The 25,927-nt window shown below is 46.8% G+C and overlaps 1 protein-coding gene across 1 annotated transcript in view; it reads right to left on the reverse strand.

Annotated features, from left to right (window-relative positions):
• Nucleotides 1–30: 30 nt before the first annotated feature.
• Nucleotides 31–25,927, reverse strand: part of PIK3CD (phosphatidylinositol-4,5-bisphosphate 3-kinase catalytic subunit delta) — a 35,238-nt gene continuing 9,341 nt past the window's right edge. The window contains exons 2-23 of the mRNA XM_073657287.1: nt 22,813–22,982; nt 22,344–22,572; nt 22,035–22,255; nt 21,407–21,586; nt 20,861–21,001; nt 20,693–20,782; nt 20,002–20,220; nt 19,823–19,919; nt 18,856–18,986; nt 18,725–18,775; nt 6,194–6,361; nt 5,978–6,099; nt 5,524–5,667; nt 5,331–5,430; nt 3,302–3,480; nt 3,106–3,215; nt 2,946–3,024; nt 2,063–2,230; nt 1,834–1,957; nt 1,320–1,465; nt 1,029–1,161; nt 31–897 (exon numbers count right to left, since the gene is read on the reverse strand). Coding sequence (XP_073513388.1) covers nt 760–897; nt 1,029–1,161; nt 1,320–1,465; nt 1,834–1,957; nt 2,063–2,230; nt 2,946–3,024; nt 3,106–3,215; nt 3,302–3,480; nt 5,331–5,430; nt 5,524–5,667; nt 5,978–6,099; nt 6,194–6,361; nt 18,725–18,775; nt 18,856–18,986; nt 19,823–19,919; nt 20,002–20,220; nt 20,693–20,782; nt 20,861–21,001; nt 21,407–21,586; nt 22,035–22,255; nt 22,344–22,572; nt 22,813–22,953 — 3,111 coding nt within the window. The 5' untranslated portion in view covers nt 22,954–22,982 and the 3' untranslated portion in view covers nt 31–759. The remainder of the gene's footprint in view (nt 898–1,028; nt 1,162–1,319; nt 1,466–1,833; nt 1,958–2,062; nt 2,231–2,945; nt 3,025–3,105; nt 3,216–3,301; nt 3,481–5,330; nt 5,431–5,523; nt 5,668–5,977; nt 6,100–6,193; nt 6,362–18,724; nt 18,776–18,855; nt 18,987–19,822; nt 19,920–20,001; nt 20,221–20,692; nt 20,783–20,860; nt 21,002–21,406; nt 21,587–22,034; nt 22,256–22,343; nt 22,573–22,812; nt 22,983–25,927) is intronic.

A 25,927-nucleotide genomic window follows, 5' to 3' on the forward strand; every position in this document is an offset into this window, starting at 1 on the left:
ACATCCGAGCCTTACAGCGCAGGACGCCCGTCTCTTTCCAAACACGTGTAATGTACACATTTATTAACATAATTACACGGGAAGGTGTTTATTGCAACCAATGCTTCAATACGAGCTGCTTCTGGTCGAGGCCATTTAAAAAGCTGAGAACTACAGGTAGCCTATATGACAACAGTGCAATATCTGCCACGTATGGGCCGGAAGTCTCTGTAGATCAGCGCTCTGGAGCTCTCCGGCTGTTTAACTACAACTCCCAGCATGTCCTGATTTGCACAGACTGGGAGCTGCAGCACCCACAGGTTGCAGATCACGGCTTTAGAGCAATCCCAGTGCAATCAGCTTGGAATGAAGAGAGACTTATACAAACCAGTTCACAAAGCTCCGGGATCTGTACGGCGAGAAGATGGAAGGAGCCGTCGTTAGTCAGTGACCGACGCAAGACAATGAGGATCTTACAGTCGCCTCATGCTGAAGGAAGCCGTGTGCTGTAGAGATGGACTAACACATGCCAAGGCAGCTCGATCCTGCTGCGGAGGGTGCAATCTTCCCCGGAGAATTCGGCATTGGCACAGCCGACGCCAAGAACCTGGTGACGTCCGATAAAGGAACATAACGGATGTTGCTGTGATAAAATCCCAAAAGGTCTGTAGATGCGGAGAGGAACACATGGATTGTGGAGTCTGCTATGGAGGAGCGCTCTCTTGTGCCTTTTAGGATCCAAATATTGTATCAAAACCCCAGAAATCGTGTCCCTTTCCATCACTGTCTGTTGTCTTTGGACACAGTGTGAGCGAACCAGTTCACTTTGGTCTTCCAGCTTTCTCGCAGCGCCTCGTTAAACTTCACCCGGAACTGCTTCAGTGCGTCGTCGTCATTCTTCCCAAGCGCTAAAGAGTCCTGTCGAGAATAATAAAGGCCGGCTGTGATAATGTAATAAAAAGCATCATCATTCCATGTAGCCTGCAGTGTAAAGAATGGAGGCTATGTATCTTACACCTTTATCATTTTTTTGTCATATTCTTGTGTACCTTAAGATACTGGATGTCCTTAGAGCAGGTAAGTTCGGGCAAGCCCGCCGCTTTCATCAGTGCAAACAAGTTCAGGAAGAGGGCCCCGTGGCATCGGAGGATGGTGTACGCTTTTTCACAGTAATCCCGGAACCTGCATGACCAGATAATGGAGTTATAAGCAGCTATTGGATGTCTGGTCCCCCCCCCCCAAGAGTTGCCAGATGTAGCAGAGCCGAGCGTCTCCTTGCTTGTCGCCTCATCCTGGAGCAGCAGGCGCATATATGCCGCCGTCGCACGGGATATTCTCACCTCTCAAACTTCTCACTGTTGTTGGTTTTGCCCTGTTGGATAACGTGCACGAAATCGTACGTCAGGATAAAGGGAACGCGTTCACGGTTAAAGCCAAATTTGGTTTTAAAGTTACCAAGGAAGTGACCAAAGTCTATGTGGAATAGCTGGAACATAAAAACAAAACACCAAAAGAGGAATTAATAGCAGGACGTCATTTAGTAATAAATGCAGGGCATCGCTGGACGGGGGAGGGCAGAGCAGGGCATCGCTGGACGGGGGAGGGCAGAGCAGGGCATCGCTGGACGGGGGAGGGCAGAGCAGGGCATCGCTGGACGAGGGAGGGCAGAGCAGGGCATCGCTGGACGAGGGAGGGCAGAGCAGGGCATCGCTGGACGAGGGAGGGCAGAGCAGGGCATCGCTGGACGAGGGAGGGCAGAGCAGGGCATCGCTGGACGAGGGAGGGCAGAGCAGGGCATCGCTGGACGAGGGAGGGCAGAGCAGGGCATCGCTGGACAGGGCGGATCCTTATTACCTGCCCAGTTTCACGTATCATGATGTTGTCGCTGTGACGGTCCCCAATGCCCAGAACATATGTTGCTACACAGTAGCCAGCACAGGACAAAGTGAACTCCTCAATGGCTCGGTCCAGAGCGTCCCTATTAAATGAGAGAGCGGGTAGTGACAGGTCAGGGATTCTCATTCCTCCTAGGTCATTAGTGCATGACAGCGGGACTGTACCATGTGGCTGATCTGCCACTCACCCAGGATTCTTGCTCTTTAACCAGTTTAGCAGGGCGTCCTTATTGAAAGCCGCTGTGGCTGCCATGTTACTTTTATTCCGCTGGATGTTGGCAATGGTGTCCGACTGCATGACCACTTCAATAAGACCAGTCTTGTCTCCTGTCGATAAGCAGCCGTAAGGGGTGACCCTATGCAGAGCCATGAAGGATTAGTAATAGTTTGCAGAGCGGTCATCTCTAATACTGTCCACAAGGTGGCACCCTGTTCACCTACTTCATATATAAGGCCATGGCCCCACTATCAGTATTTTTTCTCAGGAGTGGGAACCAAAACCAAAGTGAGGAACAATCAGAGAAAAGGTAGAATAGAAATAAGTCACCAATTCTGCATTTATCACCCACTCCTGAGAAAAAATACTGACCAAATACTGACCGAATACTGATAGTGGGGCCGTGGCCTAAGCGTCAATCACAGTAAACTGTGTATCAATCACATTTTAGGGTTAATACTCAGGGGGGCTACACGTATAACCACATTCAGACAGCAGTGCTACATCATATTTAGCAATGAGCCCAAAAACATTTGTGCAACGATTTTAAAGCTTCAATATTGCTAGAAAAAAAGTTTGCATGGAAGTTGCATGGGAACATACAAAACATTTAGAAACATTTGCAACTCAGTTGCAGGTCACAATGCGACACCATAGGTAATCATTACATGTGATGTCACAATGAGACACAACACGTCGCAGCTTAATGATTTGCCGCGGCGTTACATTGGGACCTGCGACTGTCAGACGTGATGGTGGCTCCCCGCTCAGAACAACCATTACTACGTTGTGCGGATACAGAGTGGCGCTCATGTGCATGGCCGCCGCGGACCACTACGTCTCCTTGTACTCACCGCAGGTCCAGTCCTTCCTTCTTCCACAGAACGTCCATCAGTTTAATCATCTGAAGGGTCAGCATGTCCTGCCGCAGATCTGCAGAAATCAACACTTTGTTCCTTTCTACCCACAATAAATCTTCTGTAGAAAGACGTCACTTGTGACACCAGATCTTACCATCTCCATTCTTAAAGATAATGCCAACCCGGCTCCCGCCCCGCATGTCGTTGTTATATACAATCCAGAGAGGCTTCATCTTGGATTCCATGAAAGTGCAGAGCTCCACACTGGTAAAGAGAGGGACACGGGGGTTCAGGGGTGTCCCCTCCACCCATAGCCGCCCCTCTACATATCCCGCCTGCGGTGCACTCACCACACGTCTGTGAGGATGAGGTTTGGGTCCAGCGGTGAATAGAGGTGGGACAGCGGCTCCAGGTAGGTGTCCTGCCTCATACACATGTGCATGGCTTCTTTGGCCTGGGCCTTGCTGGTCTTCTGGACGCTGGACCTCACAAAGTCATTCAGACCTTTCAGCTTAGACAGAGCCTCTCCCTGCAGCAAGAGGAAGAGAGGATCACAGAGCAGATACGACGAACGCTACAGCGGCTTGTGAAAATATTCCTCCCTTGGCCTCTTTTCGTATTTTGCTACCTCACGACCTGGAATTTCATTGTTTTTTATGTTTGTATCAGTTCATGTAAAGAACATGCCGACAACTGTGAACATTTGGTTTTCTTTTTTTGTGAAGCAAAGAACAAATAGGACAAAATAACTGAAAACTGCAGTGTGCATAACTATTCACCCCCCTAAATTCAGTACTTTGAGCCTCCTCTTGTGGCAATTGCCGCCGCAATTCGCTTTGGATAAGTCTTTCTGAGCTTTCCACGGTGATTTTTGCCCATTCCTCAAGGCAAAACTGCTCCAACTGCTCCAAGTTAGATGGTTTCCTCAGGTGAACAGCAATCTTCACGTCTGACCACAGATTCTCAATTGGATTAAGGTCTGGGCTGTGACTCGGCCACTCCAGAACATTTACATGTTTCTCCTTCAACCACTCGAGTGTCGTTTCAGCAGTATGCTTTGGGTCATTGTCTTGTTTGGTGAACTTCTGTCCAAGTCTCAAATCATTAACGGACTGAAATAGGTTTTGCTCAAGAATATCCCGGTATTTCGCACCATCGATCAACTCGGACCATTTTCCCTGTCCCTGCTGCCAAAAAAACATCCCTGCAGCATGATGCTGCCACCACCATGTTTCACTGTGGGGATGGTGTTCTTGGGGTGATAAGCTGTGTTGGTTTGGCACCAGACATAGCATTTACCTTGGTAGGCTAAAAGTTCAGTTTTGGTCTCCTCTGACCACAGCACTTTGCTCCATACATTTGGGGAGTCTCCCACGTCTTTTGGCAAAAATCAAACGAGCGGTACAATTTGTGTGTATAAGTAAAGGCTTTTTTTCTGTCCACTCTTCCATAAAAGGCCACCTCTATGGAGTGTACGGCTTATTGTGGTTGTATGGACAGATACTCCAGTCTCTGCAACTTCAGGGTTGGTCTCTGTGCTGCCTCTCTGATTAATGCCCTCCTTGCCCGGGCTGAGAGTTTTGGTGGGTGCCCTCTCTTGGCAGGTTTGTTGTGGTACCATGTTCTTTCCATTTGATGGTGCTCCGGGGGGGGTGATCATCCGAGATTGGGAGATTTTTCGTGCAATTTAGTAAGAACATTCATTCTTTCTTACATATTTTTTCAGTGTGCTTTTTGATGCAGCTTTACTTATACCGACATATTATAAAATTGAAAGACTCATCGAAACCAGATCAGAAAAAAAAAAAGTGGACCAACAGGGTGGGTTTTTGGGCACGTTTCCACTGCAAAAAACTGATTGACGTGCAGAAAATGCAAAGAATTGACATTACGGTTTTACGGACACGTTAAATGTACAGGAAAAAAAAAAAAATGCCGTGCACTATAGGTGTATTGTCTCATTCAAATGGATGGAAAGCTTGTTGTCTGATGTGGATTGTGGCATGGAATCTGCTCAAAATTTGCATAAAAAAACTAACAAAAAAATAAACTGTGTGAATATACCCCAGCTACAAAAGAGCAAACTTAACTGCATCTTGGATGTGACTGATGCTCAATAGCGACAACACCCACCGCACTGGGGTAATGGCGGCCATCTTGATTTCTGGAGGGATATCTCCGGTTCCTCCCTCCATCCCCCTCCCATTTTCTTTCCCACGATTAGGACTCCTGGAGGGGATTATGCTCTGTATCCTTCAGTTTTAGATACTGTAAATGCTATTTTACATTCAGGGACCCTCATGCCAGATAACTGGGTCTCTGTGCAATTTGGTTTTGATGATGATTTTTGCAAAATATAGATACAAAACCAGACAGTACCTGCTTCATTAGGACCTTCATGTGATAGTTGCTGCCCCTGCAGTAAGCTTCAAGGATGAGGCCAAACCTCAAGGCCACTGCCGGGACATGCATCTCCGATCTACAAAGTAATACGGATGGTTCATTGCCGGCGAGTCACGGGCGGGACGACCTCAGGGCTCCGCAGTCAGTGTGTATACAAGTCAACACTTACCTAAGGTGCCAGAATAAGAAGTGCCCGATCTTGCGGTTGATCAGCGCCCTCTCCAGGAGGAACGTCGTCAGCTCACAGTCCAGGTAAGATTCATATTTAAGGACCTGCACCAGCTGAAGGAGATACTGACAAAGCTCCTCGTTCCTGCGCCAAAGGATGGAGATCGCAGTGTTACCATCATAGGAGGCAAAGACCCCACCTCATCCTGTCCTGGATTATTTCCAAGATCAAAGACATTCTACAAAGCGTCACTAGGACCCTCGCACACAGAGGAACCCGGGGGGGCTCCTCTAAACAGAAAAACTATTGAGGAAGGCAGTTGTCAGACTGCCACTTGGGAACCCACTGGCTAGTACTTTTGTGATGTCTGACAACTCCATTCCCAGTGCACAGAGGCAGTAAAGACCCCGTCCGTACCCTGTAGGGTCTGACGCACCAATCTCTCCGTACTCACGTTAACTTTTTTAGGCAGCTCATAGTGAACGATCCCACGTGTCTATCAGGGAAGTTGAAATCTAATAACTCCAGGGCGGTGAGGACGGGCAGCTCCGACCAAGTCTGCAGCAGATACACCATCTAGTAGAGACGCGATGGAGACATTAGTACATGGGATATATCCGATAGGATTATATAGGGGCACATTACATTAGTCTATCCCTGCTGTCTGCACCTGTGCTACGTCCTCGTGTTTGCTCCACTTGGTGGTGAGCAGCAGTTTGGGGAGGGCCTCCGGGTGGCGCTCTTTAATCTCATGACGCAGTTTCCACACGAGCTCCTTTTCGTGCTCGTACAGCTCGGCTTGGCCTTTCCGGTCCACTATCTCCAGGAGCTGCTGACGCTGTAAAGGACAAGACGAGACACCTGCTGTTTGTCATCTCTTAACAGCGTCCCCGATATTCTGCGCTCAGACTGCGCCCATGTGGGGGTCCGGTCACATGGACGGCAGCGACACAAGACCACAACACGCGGTGCGAGCACGCAGAGTCTGCAACCGGTGTAATGGACGCTGCCGACGCTCGGCAATAACAAGGGGCTGCTAAATAAAGAGGCAATTACAGCCCCCATGGAACAAACAGCACAAGACCCAAACTAGACATCGTAGCCCCCAGGGGTAATTACAGTAATTCAGGAGCGAATGTAGTTTGTTATTTTTAATATGATGTTCAAGTCTTGTAGTCATCGCTGTTGATTTCACTGAGTTTTTACCAAATTTACCTGTTTTTGAGATCAGGCAAAGTTATAAGTCCCCCTCCCCCTGTGTACATTTATTCTAAGTTCAAAAGCGAAAAATGGGGAAATTAATGAATAGATCTTTATAGTGGATATAGCTCCGCTGCACAGATACAAGTCCAAGCTCCCAATTATAACCCTGGTGTTAAAACACTGTGTGACTGCCAGTAGTCACCACCAGGGGGAGCTCACTGCATACAGATTTATAGAGTCACCACCAGGGGGAGCTCACTGCATACAGATTTATACAGCCACCAGTAGGAGGAGCTCACTACGTACAGATTTATACAGCCACCAGTAGGAGGAGCTCACTACGTACAGATGTATACAGTCACCACTAGGGGGAGCTCACTACGTACAGATGTATACAGTCACCACTAGGGGGAGCTCACTACATACAGATTTATACAGCCACCACCAGGGGGAGATCACTGCATACAGATTTATACAGCCACCACCAGGGGGAGATCACTACATACAGATTTATACAGCCACCACTAGGGGGAGATCACTGCATACAGATTTATACAGTCACCACTAGAGGGAGCTCACTACATACAGATTTATACAACCCCCACTAGGAGGAGCTCACTACATACAGATTTATACAGCCACCACCAGGGGGAGATCACTGCATACAGATTTATACAGTCACCACTAGAGGGAGCTCACTACATACAGATTTATACAGCCACCACTAGAGGGAGCTCACTACATACAGATTTATACAGCCACCACCAGGGGGAGATCACTGCATACAGATTTATACAGTCACCACTAGAGGGAGCTCACTACATACAGATTTATACAGCCATCACTAGAGGGAGCTCACTGTATACAGATTTATAGAGACACCACTAGAGGGAGCTCACTACATACAGATTTATACAGCCACCACCAAGGAGAGTTCACTGCATACAGATTTATAGAGACACCACTAGAGGGAGCTCACTACATACAGATTTATACAACCCCCACTAGGGGGAGCTCACTACATACAGATTTATACAGCCACCACTAGGGGGAGCTCACTACATACAGATTTATACAGTCACCTCTAGGGGGAGCTCACTACATACAGATTTATACAGTCACCACTAGAGGAAGCTCACTACATACAGATTTATACAGTCACCACTAGAGGAAGCTCACTACATACAGATTTATACAGCCACCACCAGGGGGAGCTCACTACATACAGATTTATACAGCCACCACCAGGGGAAGATCACTGCATACAGATTTATACAGTCACCACTAGAGGGAGCTCACTACATACAGATTTATACAGCCACCACTAGAGGGAGCTCACTACATACAGATTTATACAGCCACCACCAAGGAGAGTTCACTGCATACAGATTTATAGAGACACCACTAGAGGGAGCTCACTACATACAGATTTATACAGTCACCACTAGAGGAAGCTCACTACATACAGATTTATACAGCCACCACTAGAGGGAGCTCACTACATACAGATTTATACAGCCACCACTAGAGGGAGCTCACTACATACAGATTTATACAGCCACCACCAAGGAGAGTTCACTGCATACAGATTTATAGAGACACCACTAGAGGGAGCTCACTACATAGATTTATACAGTCACCACTAGAGGGAGCTCACTACATACAGATTTATACAGTCCCCACTAGAGGAAGCTCACTACATACAGATTTATACAGCCACCACTAGAGGGAGCTCACTACATACAGATTTATACAGCCACCACTAGGGGGAGATCACTAGATACAAATTTATACAGCCACCACCAGGGAGAGCTCACTACATACAGATTTATACAGCCACCACCAGAGGGAGATCACTGCATACAGATTTATACAGTCACCACTAGAGGGAGCTCACTACATACAGATTTATACAGCCATCACTAGAGGGAGCTCACTACATACAGATTTATACAGCCACCACTAGAGGGAGCTCACTACATACAGATTTATAGAGACACCACTAGAGGGAGCTCACTACATACAGATTTATACAGTCACCACTAGAGGAAGCTCACTACATACAGATTTATACAGCCACCACTAGAGGGAGCTCACTGTATACAGATTTATACAGCCACCACCAAGGAGAGTTCACTGCATACAGATTTATAGAGACACCACTAGGGGGAGCTCACTATATACAGATTTATACAGCAGTCACTAGAGGGAGCTCACTGTATACAGATTTATAGAGACACCACTAGAGGGAGCTCACTACATACAGATTTATACAGTCACCACTAGAGGAAGCTCACTACATACAGATTTATACAGCCACCACTAGAGGGAGCTCACTGTATACAGATTTATACAGCCACCACCAAGGAGAGTTCACTGCATACAGATTTATAGAGACACCACTAGAGGGAGCTCACTACATACAGATTTATACAGCCACCACTAGAGGGAGCTCACTACATACAGATTTATACAGCCATCACTAGAGGGAGCTCACTGTATACAGATTTATAGAGACACCACTAGAGGGAGCTCACTACATACAGATTTATACAGTCACCACTAGAGGAAGCTCACTACATACAGATTTATACAGCCACCACCAGGGGGAGCTCACTACATACAGATTTATACAGCCACCACCAGGGGGAGATCACTGCATACAGATTTATACAGTCACCACTAGAGGGAGCTCACTACATACAGATTTATACAGCCACCACTAGGGGGAGCTCACTGTATATAGATTTATACAGTCACCACTAGAGGGAGCTCACTACATACAGATTTATACAGCCACCACTAGGGGGAGATCACTAGATACAAATTTATACAGCCACCACCAGGGAGAGCTCACTACATACAGATTTATACAGCCACCACCAGGGGGAGATCACTGCATACAGATTTATACAGTCACCACTAGGGGGAGCTCACTGTATACAGATTTATAGAGACACCACTAGAGGGAGCTCACTACATACAGATTTATACAGCCACCACTAGGGGGAGCTCACTATATACAGATTTATACAGCCATCACTAGAGGGAGCTCACTGTATACAGATTTATAGAGACACCACTAGAGGGAGCTCACTACATACAGATTTATACAGCCACCACTAGAGGGAGCTCACTGTATACAGATTTATACAGCCACCACCAAGGAGAGTTCACTGCATACAGATTTATAGAGACACCACTAGAGGGAGCTCACTACATACAGATTTATACAGCCACCACTAGAGGGAGCTCACTACATACAGATTTATACAGTCACCACTAGAGGAAGCTCACTACATACAGATTTATACAGCCACCACCAGGGGGAGCTCACTACATACAGATTTATACAGCCACCACCAGGGGGAGATCACTGCATACAGATTTATACAGTCACCACTAGAGGGAGCTCACTACATACAGATTTATACAGCCACCACTAGGGGGAGCTCACTGTATACAGATTTATACAGTCACCACTAGAGGGAGCTCACTACATACAGATTTATACAGTCACCACTAGAGGAAGCTCACTACATACAGATTTATACAGCCACCACCAGGGGGAGCTCACTACATACAGATTTATACAGCCACCACCAGGGGGAGCTCACTACATACAGATTTATACAGCCACCACCAGGGGGAGATCACTGCATACAGATTTATACAGTCACCACTAGAGGGAGCTCACTACATACAGATTTATACAGCCACCACCAGGGGGAGCTCACTACATACAGATTTATACAGCCACCACCAGGGGGAGATCACTGCATACAGATTTATACAGTCATCACTAGAGGGAGCTCACTGTATACAGATTTATACAGTCACCACTAGAGGGAGCTCACTGCATACAGATTTATACAGTCACCACTAGAGGGAGCTCACTACATACAGATTTATACAGCCACCACTAGGGGGAGCTCACTACATACAGATTTATACAGCCACCACTAGAGGGAGCTCACTACATACAGATTTATACAGTCACCACCAGGGGGAGCTCACTACATACAGATTTATACAGCCACCACTAGAGGGAGCTCACTACATACAGATTTATACAGCCACCACTAGAGGGAGCTCACTACATACAGATTTATACAGCCACCACCAAGGAGAGTTCACTGCATACAGATTTATAGAGACACCACTAGAGGGAGCTCACTACATACAGATTTATACAGTCACCACTAGAGGAAGCTCACTACATACAGATTTATACAGCCACCACTAGAGGGAGCTCACTACATACAGATTTATACAGCCATCACTAGGGGGAGATCACTAGATACAAATTTATACAGCCACCACCAGGGAGAGCTCACTACATACAGATTTATACAGCCACCCCCAGGGGGAGATCACTGCATACAGATTTATACAGTCACCACTAGAGGGAGCTCACTACATACAGATTTATACAGCCATCACTAGAGGGAGCTCACTGCATACAGATTTATAGAGACACCACTAGAGGGAGCTCACTACATACAGATTTATACAGTCACCACTAGAGGAAGCTCACTACATACAGATTTATACAGCCACCACTAGAGGGAGCTCACTGTATACAGATTTATACAGCCACCACCAAGGAGAGTTCACTGCATACAGATTTATAGAGACACCACTAGGGGGAGCTCACTATATACAGATTTATACAGCCATCACTAGAGGGAGCTCACTGTATACAGATTTATAGAGACACCACTAGAGGGAGCTCACTACATACAGATTTATACAGTCACCACTAGAGGAAGCTCACTACATACAGATTTATACAGCCACCACTAGAGGGAGCTCACTGTATACAGATTTATACAGCCACCACCAAGGAGAGTTCACTGCATACAGATTTATAGAGACACCACTAGAGGGAGCTCACTACATACAGATTTATACAGCCACCACTAGAGGGAGCTCACTACATACAGATTTATACAGCCATCACTAGAGGGAGCTCACTGTATACAGATTTATAGAGACACCACTAGAGGGAGCTCACTACATACAGATTTATACAGTCACCACTAGAGGAAGCTCACTACATACAGATTTATACAGCCACCACCAGGGGGAGCTCACTACATACAGATTTATACAGCCACCACCAGGGGGAGATCACTGCATACAGATTTATACAGTCACCACTAGAGGGAGCTCACTACATACAGATTTATACAGCCACCACTAGAGGGAGCTCACTACATACAGATTTATACAGCCATCACTAGGGGGAGCTCACTGTATACAGATTTATACAGTCACCACTAGAGGGAGCTCACTACATACAGATTTATACAGCCACCACTAGGGGGAGATCACTAGATACAAATTTATACAGCCACCACCAGGGAGAGCTCACTACATACAGATTTATACAGCCACCACCAGGGGGAGATCACTGCATACAGATTTATACAGCCACCACTAGGGGGAGCTCACTATATACAGATTTATACAGCCATCACTAGAGGGAGCTCACTGTATACAGATTTTTAGAGACACCACTAGAGGGAGCTCACTACATACAGATTTATACAGCCACCACTAGAGGGAGCTCACTGCATACAGATTTATAGAGACACCACTAGAGGGAGCTCACTACATACAGATTTATACAGCCACCACTAGAGGGAGCTCACTGTATACAGATTTATACAGCCACCACCAAGGAGAGTTCACTGCATACAGATTTATAGAGACACCACTAGAGGGAGCTCACTACATACAGATTTATACAGCCACCACTAGAGGGAGCTCACTACATACAGATTTATACAGTCACCACTAGAGGAAGCTCACTACATACAGATTTATACAGCCACCACCAGGGGGAGCTCACTACATACAGATTTATACAGCCACCACCAGGGGGAGATCACTGCATACAGATTTATACAGTCACCACTAGAGGGAGCTCACTACATACAGATTTATACAGCCACCACTAGGGGGAGCTCACTGTATACAGATTTATACAGTCACCACTAGAGGGAGCTCACTACATACAGATTTATACAGTCACCACTAGAGGAAGCTCACTACATACAGATTTATACAGCCACCACCAGGGGGAGCTCACTACATACAGATTTATACAGCCACCACCAGGGGGAGATCACTGCATACAGATTTATACAGTCACCACTAGAGGGAGCTCACTACATACAGATTTATACAGCCACCACCAGGGGGAGCTCACTACATACAGATTTATACAGCCACCACCAGGGGGAGATCACTGCATACAGATTTATACAGTCATCACTAGAGGGAGCTCACTGTATACAGATTTATACAGTCACCACTAGAGGGAGCTCACTGCATACAGATTTATACAGTCACCACTAGAGGGAGCTCACTACATACAGATTTATACAGCCACCACTAGGGGGAGCTCACTACATACAGATTTATACAGCCACCACTAGAGGGAGCTCACTACATACAGATTTATACAGTCACCACCAGGGGGAGCTCACTACATACAGATTTATACAGCCACCACTAGAGGGAGCTCACTACATACAGATTTATACAGCCACCACTAGAGGGAGCTCACTACATACAGATTTATACAGCCACCACCAAGGAGAGTTCACTGCATACAGATTTATAGAGACACCACTAGAGGGAGCTCACTACATACAGATTTATACAGTCACCACTAGAGGAAGCTCACTACATACAGATTTATACAGCCACCACTAGAGGGAGCTCACTACATACAGATTTATACAGCCATCACTAGGGGGAGATCACTAGATACAAATTTATACAGCCACCACCAGGGAGAGCTCACTACATACAGATTTATACAGCCACCCCCAGGGGGAGATCACTGCATACAGATTTATACAGTCACCACTAGAGGGAGCTCACTACATACAGATTTATACAGCCATCACTAGAGGGAGCTCACTGCATACAGATTTATAGAGACACCACTAGAGGGAGCTCACTACATACAGATTTATACAGTCACCACTAGAGGAAGCTCACTACATACAGATTTATACAGCCACCACTAGAGGGAGCTCACTGTATACAGATTTATACAGCCACCACCAAGGAGAGTTCACTGCATACAGATTTATAGAGACACCACTAGGGGGAGCTCACTATATACAGATTTATACAGCCATCACTAGAGGGAGCTCACTGTATACAGATTTATAGAGACACCACTAGAGGGAGCTCACTACATACAGATTTATACAGTCACCACTAGAGGAAGCTCACTACATACAGATTTATACAGCCACCACTAGAGGGAGCTCACTGTATACAGATTTATACAGCCACCACCAAGGAGAGTTCACTGCATACAGATTTATAGAGACACCACTAGAGGGAGCTCACTACATACAGATTTATACAGCCACCACTAGAGGGAGCTCACTACATACAGATTTATACAGCCATCACTAGAGGGAGCTCACTGTATACAGATTTATAGAGACACCACTAGAGGGAGCTCACTACATACAGATTTATACAGTCACCACTAGAGGAAGCTCACTACATACAGATTTATACAGCCACCACCAGGGGGAGCTCACTACATACAGATTTATACAGCCACCACCAGGGGGAGATCACTGCATACAGATTTATACAGTCACCACTAGAGGGAGCTCACTACATACAGATTTATACAGCCACCACTAGGGGGAGCTCACTGTATACAGATTTATACAGTCACCACTAGAGGGAGCTCACTACATACAGATTTATACAGCCACCACTAGGGGGAGATCACTAGATACAAATTTATACAGCCACCACCAGGGAGAGCTCACTACATACAGATTTATACAGCCACCACCAGGGGGAGATCACTGCATACAGATTTATACAGTCACCACTAGGGGGAGCTCACTGTATACAGATTTATAGAGACACCACTAGAGGGAGCTCACTACATACAGATTTATACAGCCACCACTAGGGGGAGCTCACTATATACAGATTTATACAGCCATCACTAGAGGGAGCTCACTGTATACAGATTTTTAGAGACACCACTAGAGGGAGCTCACTACATACAGATTTATACAGCCACCACTAGAGGGAGCTCACTGCATACAGATTTATAGAGACACCACTAGAGGGAGCTCACTACATACAGATTTATACAGCCACCACTAGAGGGAGCTCACTACATACAGATTTATACAGCCATCACTAGAGGGAGCTCACTGTATACAGATTTATACAGTCACCACTAGAGGGAGCTCACTGCATACAGATTTATACAGTCATCACTAGAGGGAGCTCACTGTATACAGATTTATACAGTCACCACTAGAGGGAGCTCACTGCATACAGATTTATACAGTCACCACTAGAGGGAGCTCACTACATACAGATTTATACAGCCACCACTAGGGGGAGCTCACTACATACTGATTTATAGAGACACCACTAGAGGGAGCTCACTGCATACAGATTTATTCAGCCACCACCAGGGGAAGCTCACTATATTCAGCCACCACCAGGGGGAGCTCACTACATACTGATTTATACAGCCACCACCAGGGGAAGAGCACTGCATACAGATTTATACAGTCACCACTAGAGGGAGCTCACTGCACACAGATTTATACAGCCACCAGCAGGGGGAGCTCACTACATACAGATTTATACAGCCACCACCAGGGGGAGCTCACTGCATACAGATTTATACAGTCACCACTAGAGGGAGCTCACTGCATACAGATTTATACAGTCATCACTAGAGGGAGCTCACTGTATACAGATTTATACAGTCACCACTAGAGGGAGCTCACTGCATACAGATTTATACAGTCACCACTAGAGGGAGCTCACTGCACACAGATTTATACAGCCACCACTAGGGGGAGCTCACTACATACAGATTTATACAGCCACCACTAGGGGGAGCTCACTGTATACAGATTTATACAGTCACCACTAGAGGGAGCTCACTACATACAGATTTATACAGCCACCACTAGAGGGAGCTCACTGCATACAGATTTATAGAGACACCACTAGAGGGAGCTCACTACATACAGATTTATACAGCCACCACTAGGGGGAGATTACTAGATACAAATTTATACAGCCACCACCAGGGAGAGCTCACTACATACAGATTTATACAGCCACCACCAGGGGGAGATCACTGCATACAGATTTATACAGTCACCACTAGAGGGAGCTCACTACATACAGATTTATACAGCCACCACTAGGGGGAGATCACTAGATACAAATTTATACAGCCACCACCAGGGAGAGCTCACTACATACAGATTTATACAGCCACCACTAGAGGGAGCTCACTGTATACAGATTTTTAGAGACACCACTAGAGGGAGCTCACTACATACAGATTTATACAGCCACCACTAGGGGGAGCTCACTATATACAGATTTATACAGCCATCACTAGAGGGAGCTCACTGTATACAGATTTATAGAGACACCACTAGAGGGAGCTCACTACATACAGATTTATACAGTCACCACTAGAGGAAGCTCACTACATACAGATTTATACAGCCACCACTAGAGGGAGCTCACTGTATACAGATTTATACAGCCACCACCAAGGAGAGTTCACTGCATACAGATTTATAGAGACACCACTAGAGGGAGCTCACTACATACAGATTTATACAGCCACCACTAGGGGGAGATCACTAGATACAAATTTATACAGCCACCACCAGGGAGAGCTCACTACATACAGATTTATACAGCCACCACCAGGGGGAGATCACTGCATACAGATTTATACAGTCACCACTAGAGGGAGCTCACTACATACAGATTTATACAGCCACCACTAGGGGGAGATCACTAGATACAAATTTATACAGCCACCACCAGGGAGAGCTCACTACATACAGATTTATACAGCCACCACTAGAGGGAGCTCACTGTATACAGATTTTTAGAGACACCACTAGAGGGAGCTCACTACATACAGATTTATACAGCCACCACTAGGGGGAGCTCACTATATACAGATTTATACAGCCATCACTAGAGGGAGCTCACTGTATACAGATTTATAGAGACACCACTAGAGGGAGCTCACTACATACAGATTTATACAGTCACCACTAGAGGAAGCTCACTACATACAGATTTATACAGCCACCACTAGAGGGAGCTCACTGTATACAGATTTATACAGCCACCACCAAGGAGAGTTCACTGCATACAGATTTATAGAGACACCACTAGAGGGAGCTCACTACATACAGATTTATACAGCCACCACTAGAGGGAGCTCACTACATACAGATTTATACAGCCATCACTAGAGGGAGCTCACTGTATACAGATTTATAGAGACACCACTAGAGGGAGCTCACTACATACAGATTTATACAGTCACCACTAGAGGAAGCTCACTACATACAGATTTATACAGCCACCACCAGGGGGAGCTCACTACATACAGATTTATACAGCCACCACCAGGGGGAGATCACTGCATACAGATTTATACAGTCACCACTAGAGGGAGCTCACTACATACAGATTTATACAGCCACCACTAGGGGGAGCTCACTGTATACAGATTTATACAGTCACCACTAGAGGGAGCTCACTACATACAGATTTATACAGCCACCACTAGGGGGAGATCACTAGATACAAATTTATACAGCCACCACCAGGGAGAGCTCACTACATACAGATTTATACAGCCACCACCAGGGGGAGATCACTGCATACAGATTTATACAGTCACCACTAGGGGGAGCTCACTGTATACAGATTTATAGAGACACCACTAGAGGGAGCTCACTACATACAGATTTATACAGCCACCACTAGGGGGAGCTCACTATATACAGATTTATACAGCCATCACTAGAGGGAGCTCACTGTATACAGATTTTTAGAGACACCACTAGAGGGAGCTCACTACATACAGATTTATACAGCCACCACTAGAGGGAGCTCACTGCATACAGATTTATAGAGACACCACTAGAGGGAGCTCACTACATACAGATTTATACAGCCACCACTAGAGGGAGCTCACTACATACAGATTTATACAGCCATCACTAGAGGGAGCTCACTGTATACAGATTTATACAGTCACCACTAGAGGGAGCTCACTGCATACAGATTTATACAGTCATCACTAGAGGGAGCTCACTGTATACAGATTTATACAGTCACCACTAGAGGGAGCTCACTGCATACAGATTTATACAGTCACCACTAGAGGGAGCTCACTACATACAGATTTATACAGCCACCACTAGGGGGAGCTCACTACATACTGATTTATAGAGACACCACTAGAGGGAGCTCACTGCATACAGATTTATTCAGCCACCACCAGGGGAAGCTCACTATATTCAGCCACCACCAGGGGGAGCTCACTACATACTGATTTATACAGCCACCACCAGGGGAAGAGCACTGCATACAGATTTATACAGTCACCACTAGAGGGAGCTCACTGCACACAGATTTATACAGCCACCAGCAGGGGGAGCTCACTACATACAGATTTATACAGCCACCACCAGGGGGAGCTCACTACATACAGATTTATACAGCCACCAGCAGGGGGAGCTCACTATATACAGATTTATACAGCCACCACCAGGGGGAGCTCACTATATACAGATTTATACAGCCACCACCAGTGGGAGATCACTGCATACAGATTTATACAGCGCACATTTACAACAACAATAAAATACAATGGACGTGTGCTCCCCCTAGTGGTGACAGAAAAATAAAAGTGTAATTTTACTCTATGGGTGTGTAATACAATACAATACATACTGTACTTGGTTTTATACAGTGAATTTTCACAGTTTAATATTCAATGTAATATACAGGGCCTATTGTAAGTGTTCACATTTGAAGGAGCCTTCCCCCCCTCACCTGCCTTACAATAGTGTCTGTTCCTGAGAATACTTATCCCACAACCCAACGCCCTGCAGTGACGCTCCGTGGCACACATGCCCATTACCTCATCGGCCGTGGCATTACACACTTCTCCTAGTCGGCCCAACTCAAGTATCTAAAGACAAAATGGAATAGACAGAAGTGTTAGGACGGATAACGGGCGAGAAACAGAGTCTCAGCGACTGCGCCACTTACTTTCTCAATAGAGGGGTAGTACATGGGATAATCGGACATATTGATGAAGCTGATCTTTAGGGTAGCAGCACTTTCTGTATTTGGGTTACACTGAACAGTTCCCATTGGGTTGAGCAGTTCTCCCTTTTCATCTATGGTAGAAGCAAAAAAACACCGGAAGAGAACAGATCCGGACACAAGAATTAGTAGAAAAACTGGAGTGACGTCATTACAATTTATAGAAGTGGGGGCACAGTAATGGGTGGTCCGATTACAGAAACTCACTTGCGGCTGATCGTAGGGGGTCTGAACAATAATAAGAATAATAATCATCTTTTCATTTATATAGCGCCAACATATTCCGTAGCGCTTTACAATTCAGACAATTTACAGACATTATAACCGCTGTCCTCATTGGGGCTCACAATCTAGATTCCCCATCAGTCTTTGGAGTGTGGGAGGAAACCGGAGAACCCGGAGGAAACCCATGCAAACACGGGGAGAACATACAAACTCCTTGCAGATGTAGCCCTTGGTGCGATTTTAACCCGGGACCCCAGCGCTGCAAGGCTACAGAGCTAACCACTGAGCCGTCTTATATATAGTACAGTGCTAACCACTGAGCCGTCTTATATATAGTACAGTGCTAACCACTGAGCCACTGTGCTGCCCTATATACAGTACAGTGCTAACCACTGAGCCACTCTGCTGCCCATAGGCAAAACACCCCAGGATCAACTTACCGCCAGGGAACCTAACAAATACGGGACCATCCAAAATAGACAACCCCTTTAAGACTGTCTTCTGAGAAGACGGCAGATCCAGATAATTATTGATTTCTTTGGTGGCCATGATATCACACACTGGCCATCTTATAATCTACCATCAGCGATGCACAGACACGACGAGAAACTACATATTCATCATCCACAGAGGATGGGCGATCAGGTATCTGCACTGCGCTGAGTGAGGGGGGCTGGGGGATTACCTGGAAAGGATGACCACATGCAGAGAGAGTAGTCTCCATATTTCAGCATGTCCTTGTAGTCGAACAACATGGTGTTCACCCACGCGATGGGGTAGTCCTGCGGGCAACAAAAACACGAGAGCATTGCAGGTATGAGGAGCAGGACACCCGGACATCCAGCACAGTACTACGACTCTCACCGTCTTCTTAGACTTTTTTTTGGTGGACTTGGCCTTTTTGGACTTGTCGACAGCATATAGGGCGAGACTGAGCCGGGTCATGCGGGGAAGGTCACAAATGTTGATGTCAAACTCTAGAGGCTGAAACCATTGAGGATCTGAGGAGGCGTTGACTTCACTACTGGCCACCGTCTTACACAGGAGCTCACTGCCGTGATAGAGGCCGCACTGGACCAGCAGCTGCGGGAAAAGACAAGAGCCGTCATATAACGTCAGAATAGTGAGTGCAGCTCCAGAGTAGAATACAGGATCAGTACATGATAAGTAATGTATGTACACGGTGACTGCACCAGCAGAATAGTGAGTGCAGCTCTGGAGTATAATACAGGATGTGACTCAGGAGCAGTAATGTAATGTATGTACACAGTGACTGCACCAGCAGAATAGTGAGTGCAGCTCTGGAGTATAATACAGGATGTAACTCAGGATCAGTAATGTAATGTATGTACACGGTGACTGCACCAGCAGAATAGTGAGTGCAGCTCTGGAGTATAATACAGGATGTAACTCAGGATCAGTAATGTAATGTATGTACACAGTGACTGCACCAGCAGAATAGTGAGTGCCGCTCTGGAGTATAATACAGGTGCAGATATTAATATTAAGCTCATTACACAGGATATACACATTATTATTTTTTTTGCCTTCTCACCTTTAACCCGTCGTCGGCGTTGACGTTATATCCATGTAGGAGCTCGAAAACAAAAGGCCTCTCTAGTTTCCATAATGAGCATTGATGCGGCTGGGAAGGAAGATGAAGGCATAAAATTAGAAATCTTTTGTTAGTTCTTCTCCTCGCTCCTGGTCACTGACGTCTCACCTTCTTTGTTGGTAGCGGCGGCGGTTTGTGCCGAAGTTTGGAGCTCATGATGGTGCCTCCCTGCTGGTCCGGTAATGTGGAGGAGATGGGGACGAGGGTGAGGTGAGCGGTGGAGGTGGACTGCAGACAGTAACTGATGTGCTGGAACGTAGGAAACCATTAGTGGCGTTAACAAAATTGAATCAACTCTCAAATTGGCACAGAAAATACTGTTGAAACTTTTTAATACACTGTATATGAACTTTTCGGCATCTCTGATTGCCATCAGTGAACAGAAACTTTCCGCTTTACATTTGGAGGACGATAACAGTGATTGTGCCCAAATGACACAGTGACAAGACTGTGGCCTTATAGCAAAGGTAAGCAATGGTCTTGTGTGGTCATAAGGACAAGATTTCCTGCCTCTTGATGTATATACGATGGTTTCCGATCACTCACAACAAGCAGAGATCTTGAAAAAGTTGAAAAACTATTAGAAAGTCTCAGAACTTTTCAAGGATACAATGTAGTAAAATGGTGACGCTTAGGGCCGACAGGTGGTCTTACTTTGAACTGGCACAGCGGGTAGTTGCCATAGATGTAGTCCAGAATGCCATTGACCTGCAGGATGTAATCCTCCGGGCGCCCCGGGCACTGCTGACCGGACACATTGGACTTTTTCCTTAGAGCCATACGGATAATGGAGAGAGGAAAGTCCCGAGGAGACACTTGCAGTGTGAAGCTCTCCTGAAAAATACAATGGCTACGATTAAGGGGTCTCTGACAACACGTTACAGGACAAACAGTGCATCGTATCTCAGCGTCCTGATCCGCTTAGTAGGTTCACGATGCCCCAAATACGAGCAGAATGAAAGATCGACAGGCTCCAATTGCAATGAACTGGCGCTGCGGAGTTTCAGAAAAAGACATTGTAAAAAGGTGTGCGGCCCCCTATAGCCCACTCTGCCTATTTTTGCAGAGAGGGACAGGGATCTGCACCGTTTACCCAGTGCCCTGGTACGATAGTGCCCTGGACAAAGAATCAGTACAAGACACAGCCCCCCCCAGAGAAGGACGAGCCTTGGTGCCCTTGAAGGTCAATAGGACCCCAGGTAAGACTGAGAAATCTGCAGTATGATTTGGTCTTCTGCACCGGTGGTCTCGTCACGGTCGCGGCTCCTCTCGCGCTTCTTACCTCGCTCCCCTCGAACTTGACGTTGATCATCAGGGTCTTGCTGCTGTGCGTCTTCGTGAACGCCTTGGAGGAATGCTCCAGCTGGAGAGGAAAGTTGGACTCCATCCAGATGTCCCAGTTCATGTGCTGCCGGCGCAGAGCGGTTTCCTCGCAGAGCTGGCGCATTTTGCTGCGGAAATCATTGACTTCTGGATCATTTAGAGAGTCGAATTCATGAAGACCTGGAGGGAGGGTGACAGTGAATACACGCAGTAGTGCGAGAAGAGAGTCCTACACATCGTGGCGGGTCGTCCCACCTCGCCCTCTTACCTTTGCCGATCAGCAGGCTTATTTGGGAATTGAGTAACTTCTCAGCCCGATCGCCCTCCCGGGCCACGAGCCGCAGGACTGGCAAGAAGGGCTGGATGTCACACAGGCGCCGCTGCTCGTCCTCCAGCTCCTGCTGCTCGGCCGTCTGATTGATGCAGGTGAAGACATAGGACGAGGGGGAACCAAGAGTGTGAAAGAGCGGCTCCTGCTGCGCCCGCTGCCATAGTAACTGCCGCAAATGAGTAAAAGGGGGTCAATCCAGATACAAAAAGGACCACAATAGGTTTCACACTGAAATGATGCAAAAAGTCCCATCATGGTGCAAACGTGAAACAAGTGGTGCCAAACCCATCCTTTAGCCGCTTATCCTTCCCTAGAAATTACCTGCACTTCATGCTTTTTAATGACAGCTGTCTCATTTGCAATTACAAAAGCAAAAATGTGTGCAGATGGGAGTAGTAGTCCTCACCTTCTTGATATTTCCTAGGCTGGCACTGCATGGCACAGGAAAGTTGAGGTAAATGCCAGACGGTAGGAGGAAATCCACCAAAATGCTCTGCTTCTCCTCTTTGGCCCAGAAGTCCACCGGGCAGTAAACTCCAGGCGGCATCCTGCCCTGTGGCTACCGCCCCACCGGCCCTGCGGAGAGTAGAATCCACCAGTGACTGTATAGTGGGCACGTCACATACAGAACCAGAGCCGACGTTCGACCCAATAACGCCTCCCAATATAGCCCACCCATGGTCACCGCACACAGCCCACCCATGGTCACCGCGAACAAGGTTGCCTACGGCCAGAGCTGCCGTTCCGGAGTCTGGGAAAGCTGGGTAGTGTTATTGTGGCAGACATTACTATTTTTTGGGGCATAGTTTAGACTTTAAGAAGCTGCACAAACATCCTGACGATGACGCAGACCATCTCAAGCTGATAATCCGAGTGGTCAGACCTGTCTGAGGAGGCTAGCGCTACCCGGGAAAATCTGTCCGTGCCCCACTACCGCCATCACGCAGGTATGTGACATTTCAGGTCTTAGAAACAATGAATGGGAAGAATAAGAAAAATTATTACACCGCCATATTGAGCATAAAGTATGACTGCTACCAGCAGGAGAGAAATGTGTGATGCCATATAGTGTGACTGATACCAGCGGGAGGAACATATGCCGCCATATTGAGAAAATAGTATGATCTCTACCAGCAGAAGAGAAACGTATATAGCAGAACGGAATCAGCAGGAGAAACATATGACGCCATATTAAGTAGATAATAGGACCGCCACAGCAGCTGAAGGAATTAAATGAAGGATGTAGAATATCAGACGATTATAGGAAAACTTACTGCTCAAAAGAATGAAGGGATCACATGCCAGATCTCGATGGATGAAAGATTAAAGTTGAAAATTTTTGCTGAAATTAAATTGTGAATTTCATTGTCAATAGAAACCATTAAGCCAATGAGGGCCGGATACCGGATCACCCAAAAATCAAAAGTAAAAAAAAAAAAAAGAGATAGGAGGAAACAACTTGCATGACATTTATAAATCAGTGTGTCCGGTCCCCACAGCCTCCCGACAACGTCCGGACATGCTCCTGATGAAGCAGCGGATGGTGTCCCGCAGGATCTCCCCCCAGATGTAGATCATGGCATCAGTGAGCTCTAGCACTGTGGCACTACTTGGCAGCATTGGATGCACGGATATAATATATGATATAATGCCCCAGAGACTCAATTACATTCAGGTCTAGTGCAATGTGAGGGCCACACACTGGCATCAATGCCGTCATCATCCAGGAGCTGGCTACACATGCTGGCCACATGGGCATTATCTGCACCAGGAGGAACCCAGGGCCGAGTATATTAATAATGGGCATCCAGATGAAATCCTCAGAGCCAACGCCAGTCCAGGCACCGTTGGCATTTTTTGGAGGTTTCATCGACCCTCCTAGGAAGTGATGCCACAGGTCATCCCTGAGACGGACCCACCATACCGGCCATGCTGGATGATGCTGCCGATCACTGCGGGGGCTCAGTCACTCTCACATCTGTCGCATGAGCTCAGTGTGAACCTGCTTACATATGGAGACTGGGGCACTAACGGCAGACCTGCCAATTCCGGTGTTCCCTCGAGAACGATCAATTGAGCTGCACGGTGCTGGGCTTTGAGCAAAGGTCCCGCTACAGGGCGCTGGGCCCACGTGACACCCCCGCTGATCCATCTGACATTTTGCAGGGCTCTGGCCGCGCTCTTCCTTTTCCTCCTTGCACAAAAAAAGCAGATATGACTCCTGCTGCTCTGATGATGTCTTTCTACACCCAGAGCTGCACTCACTATTCTGCTGGTGGAGTCACCACTCTTCTTTCCTTGTGTCCTGATATCTGCTCCATAGTATTGAGATTTGCCGTGTGTCCCCGTACAAGCTTCTTGTGACGGCACGTATGGAGCTGGATGACCGAGACCACCTGAATGGGCGCCGATATCACCACATGATACCAGTAGTGACAAGGACACAAAACTTTTTTTTTTTTTGGGGGGGGGGGGGGGGTCTCGCTGTTGCCTCCAGTGCTCCTGTTGTCACTTTCACATTTGACATTCGCTTCTGCTTCCAATCCTGAGCAGTCCGTGTATAAAAAGGGAGAAAGCAAAAGTCCAATGTTAGCACAAGTGCAGCACTGCTGTGCCAGATTAGCAGACGTTCCGGATTATCAGATGCCACATCCAGCTGACTTCCTACGGTTCGTCTAGGACTAGATAATTCCCAATAGCCGGCCAGCCAGAATCCGCTGACGTCAGTGCCGGCCGCCTCCTCGCTGCTCCTCTGACTCACAGATCTGATGTATGCCTGAAATCTGCAGAATTTTCGTGTAACTCTGGGGAGCAGCCGCGTGCGCACCGCGTCCCTTTATCTGCAACTACGCAAGAACCCTGACTCACGCCATTAAGACGCTGACAGGGGAGCGGTGCACGGACGGACGGGTGATGCGCAGCCCCCGATGGGATCGTACATGGTGTTATATCACCGAAACAAATAAATATCTGAAATGATTCCACATCGATAAAACACAAAAGGAGCTATGGGCGCTTTAGGAGGGGCGAGCCTGAGAGTCAGTGCCCATGGGCGGTCACCTAGGGGTGACTCCAGCATCAGATCACACATCCCTTAACCATTCCTAGACCAAAAGCTATGGAACTACAACTCCCAGCATGTTCAGACTGCCGCAGGTTACAATCCACTAAGAATCCCTTCAAAAGAATTCAGGTAAAACCAATTGCTCATCCAGGGCCTCCTGGTTCATGAATTTAATATCACTGCGACACTTCTGGCAGTTTTTAATGGCTTACAAAGTCAATGGACCTATCAATTCTGTGCAGAGTCCGGCCTGTGACTGTAGAGATGGAATATTTGCATTCACTGACAGCAGGCAGAGATCTTGGGGGAGAGATGGAGGAAGAAAAAAAAAAAAAGTGGAACGGAAATAGGACGTATATTAGAGGGATGCCCGGCTCTCCATTTTTGTAGTTGTTGCAAATGCCAACAATTCACATGCGGCAGATAACAGCGTTCATCCTGAGCCTCCTGGTTCATG

The sequence above is a fragment of the Phyllobates terribilis genome, unplaced genomic scaffold, assembly GCF_046119375.1.
Source record: "Phyllobates terribilis strain yellow unplaced genomic scaffold, ASM4611937v1 Scaffold_12__6_contigs__length_324123572, whole genome shotgun sequence".
Taxonomy (NCBI): domain Eukaryota; kingdom Metazoa; phylum Chordata; class Amphibia; order Anura; family Dendrobatidae; genus Phyllobates; species Phyllobates terribilis.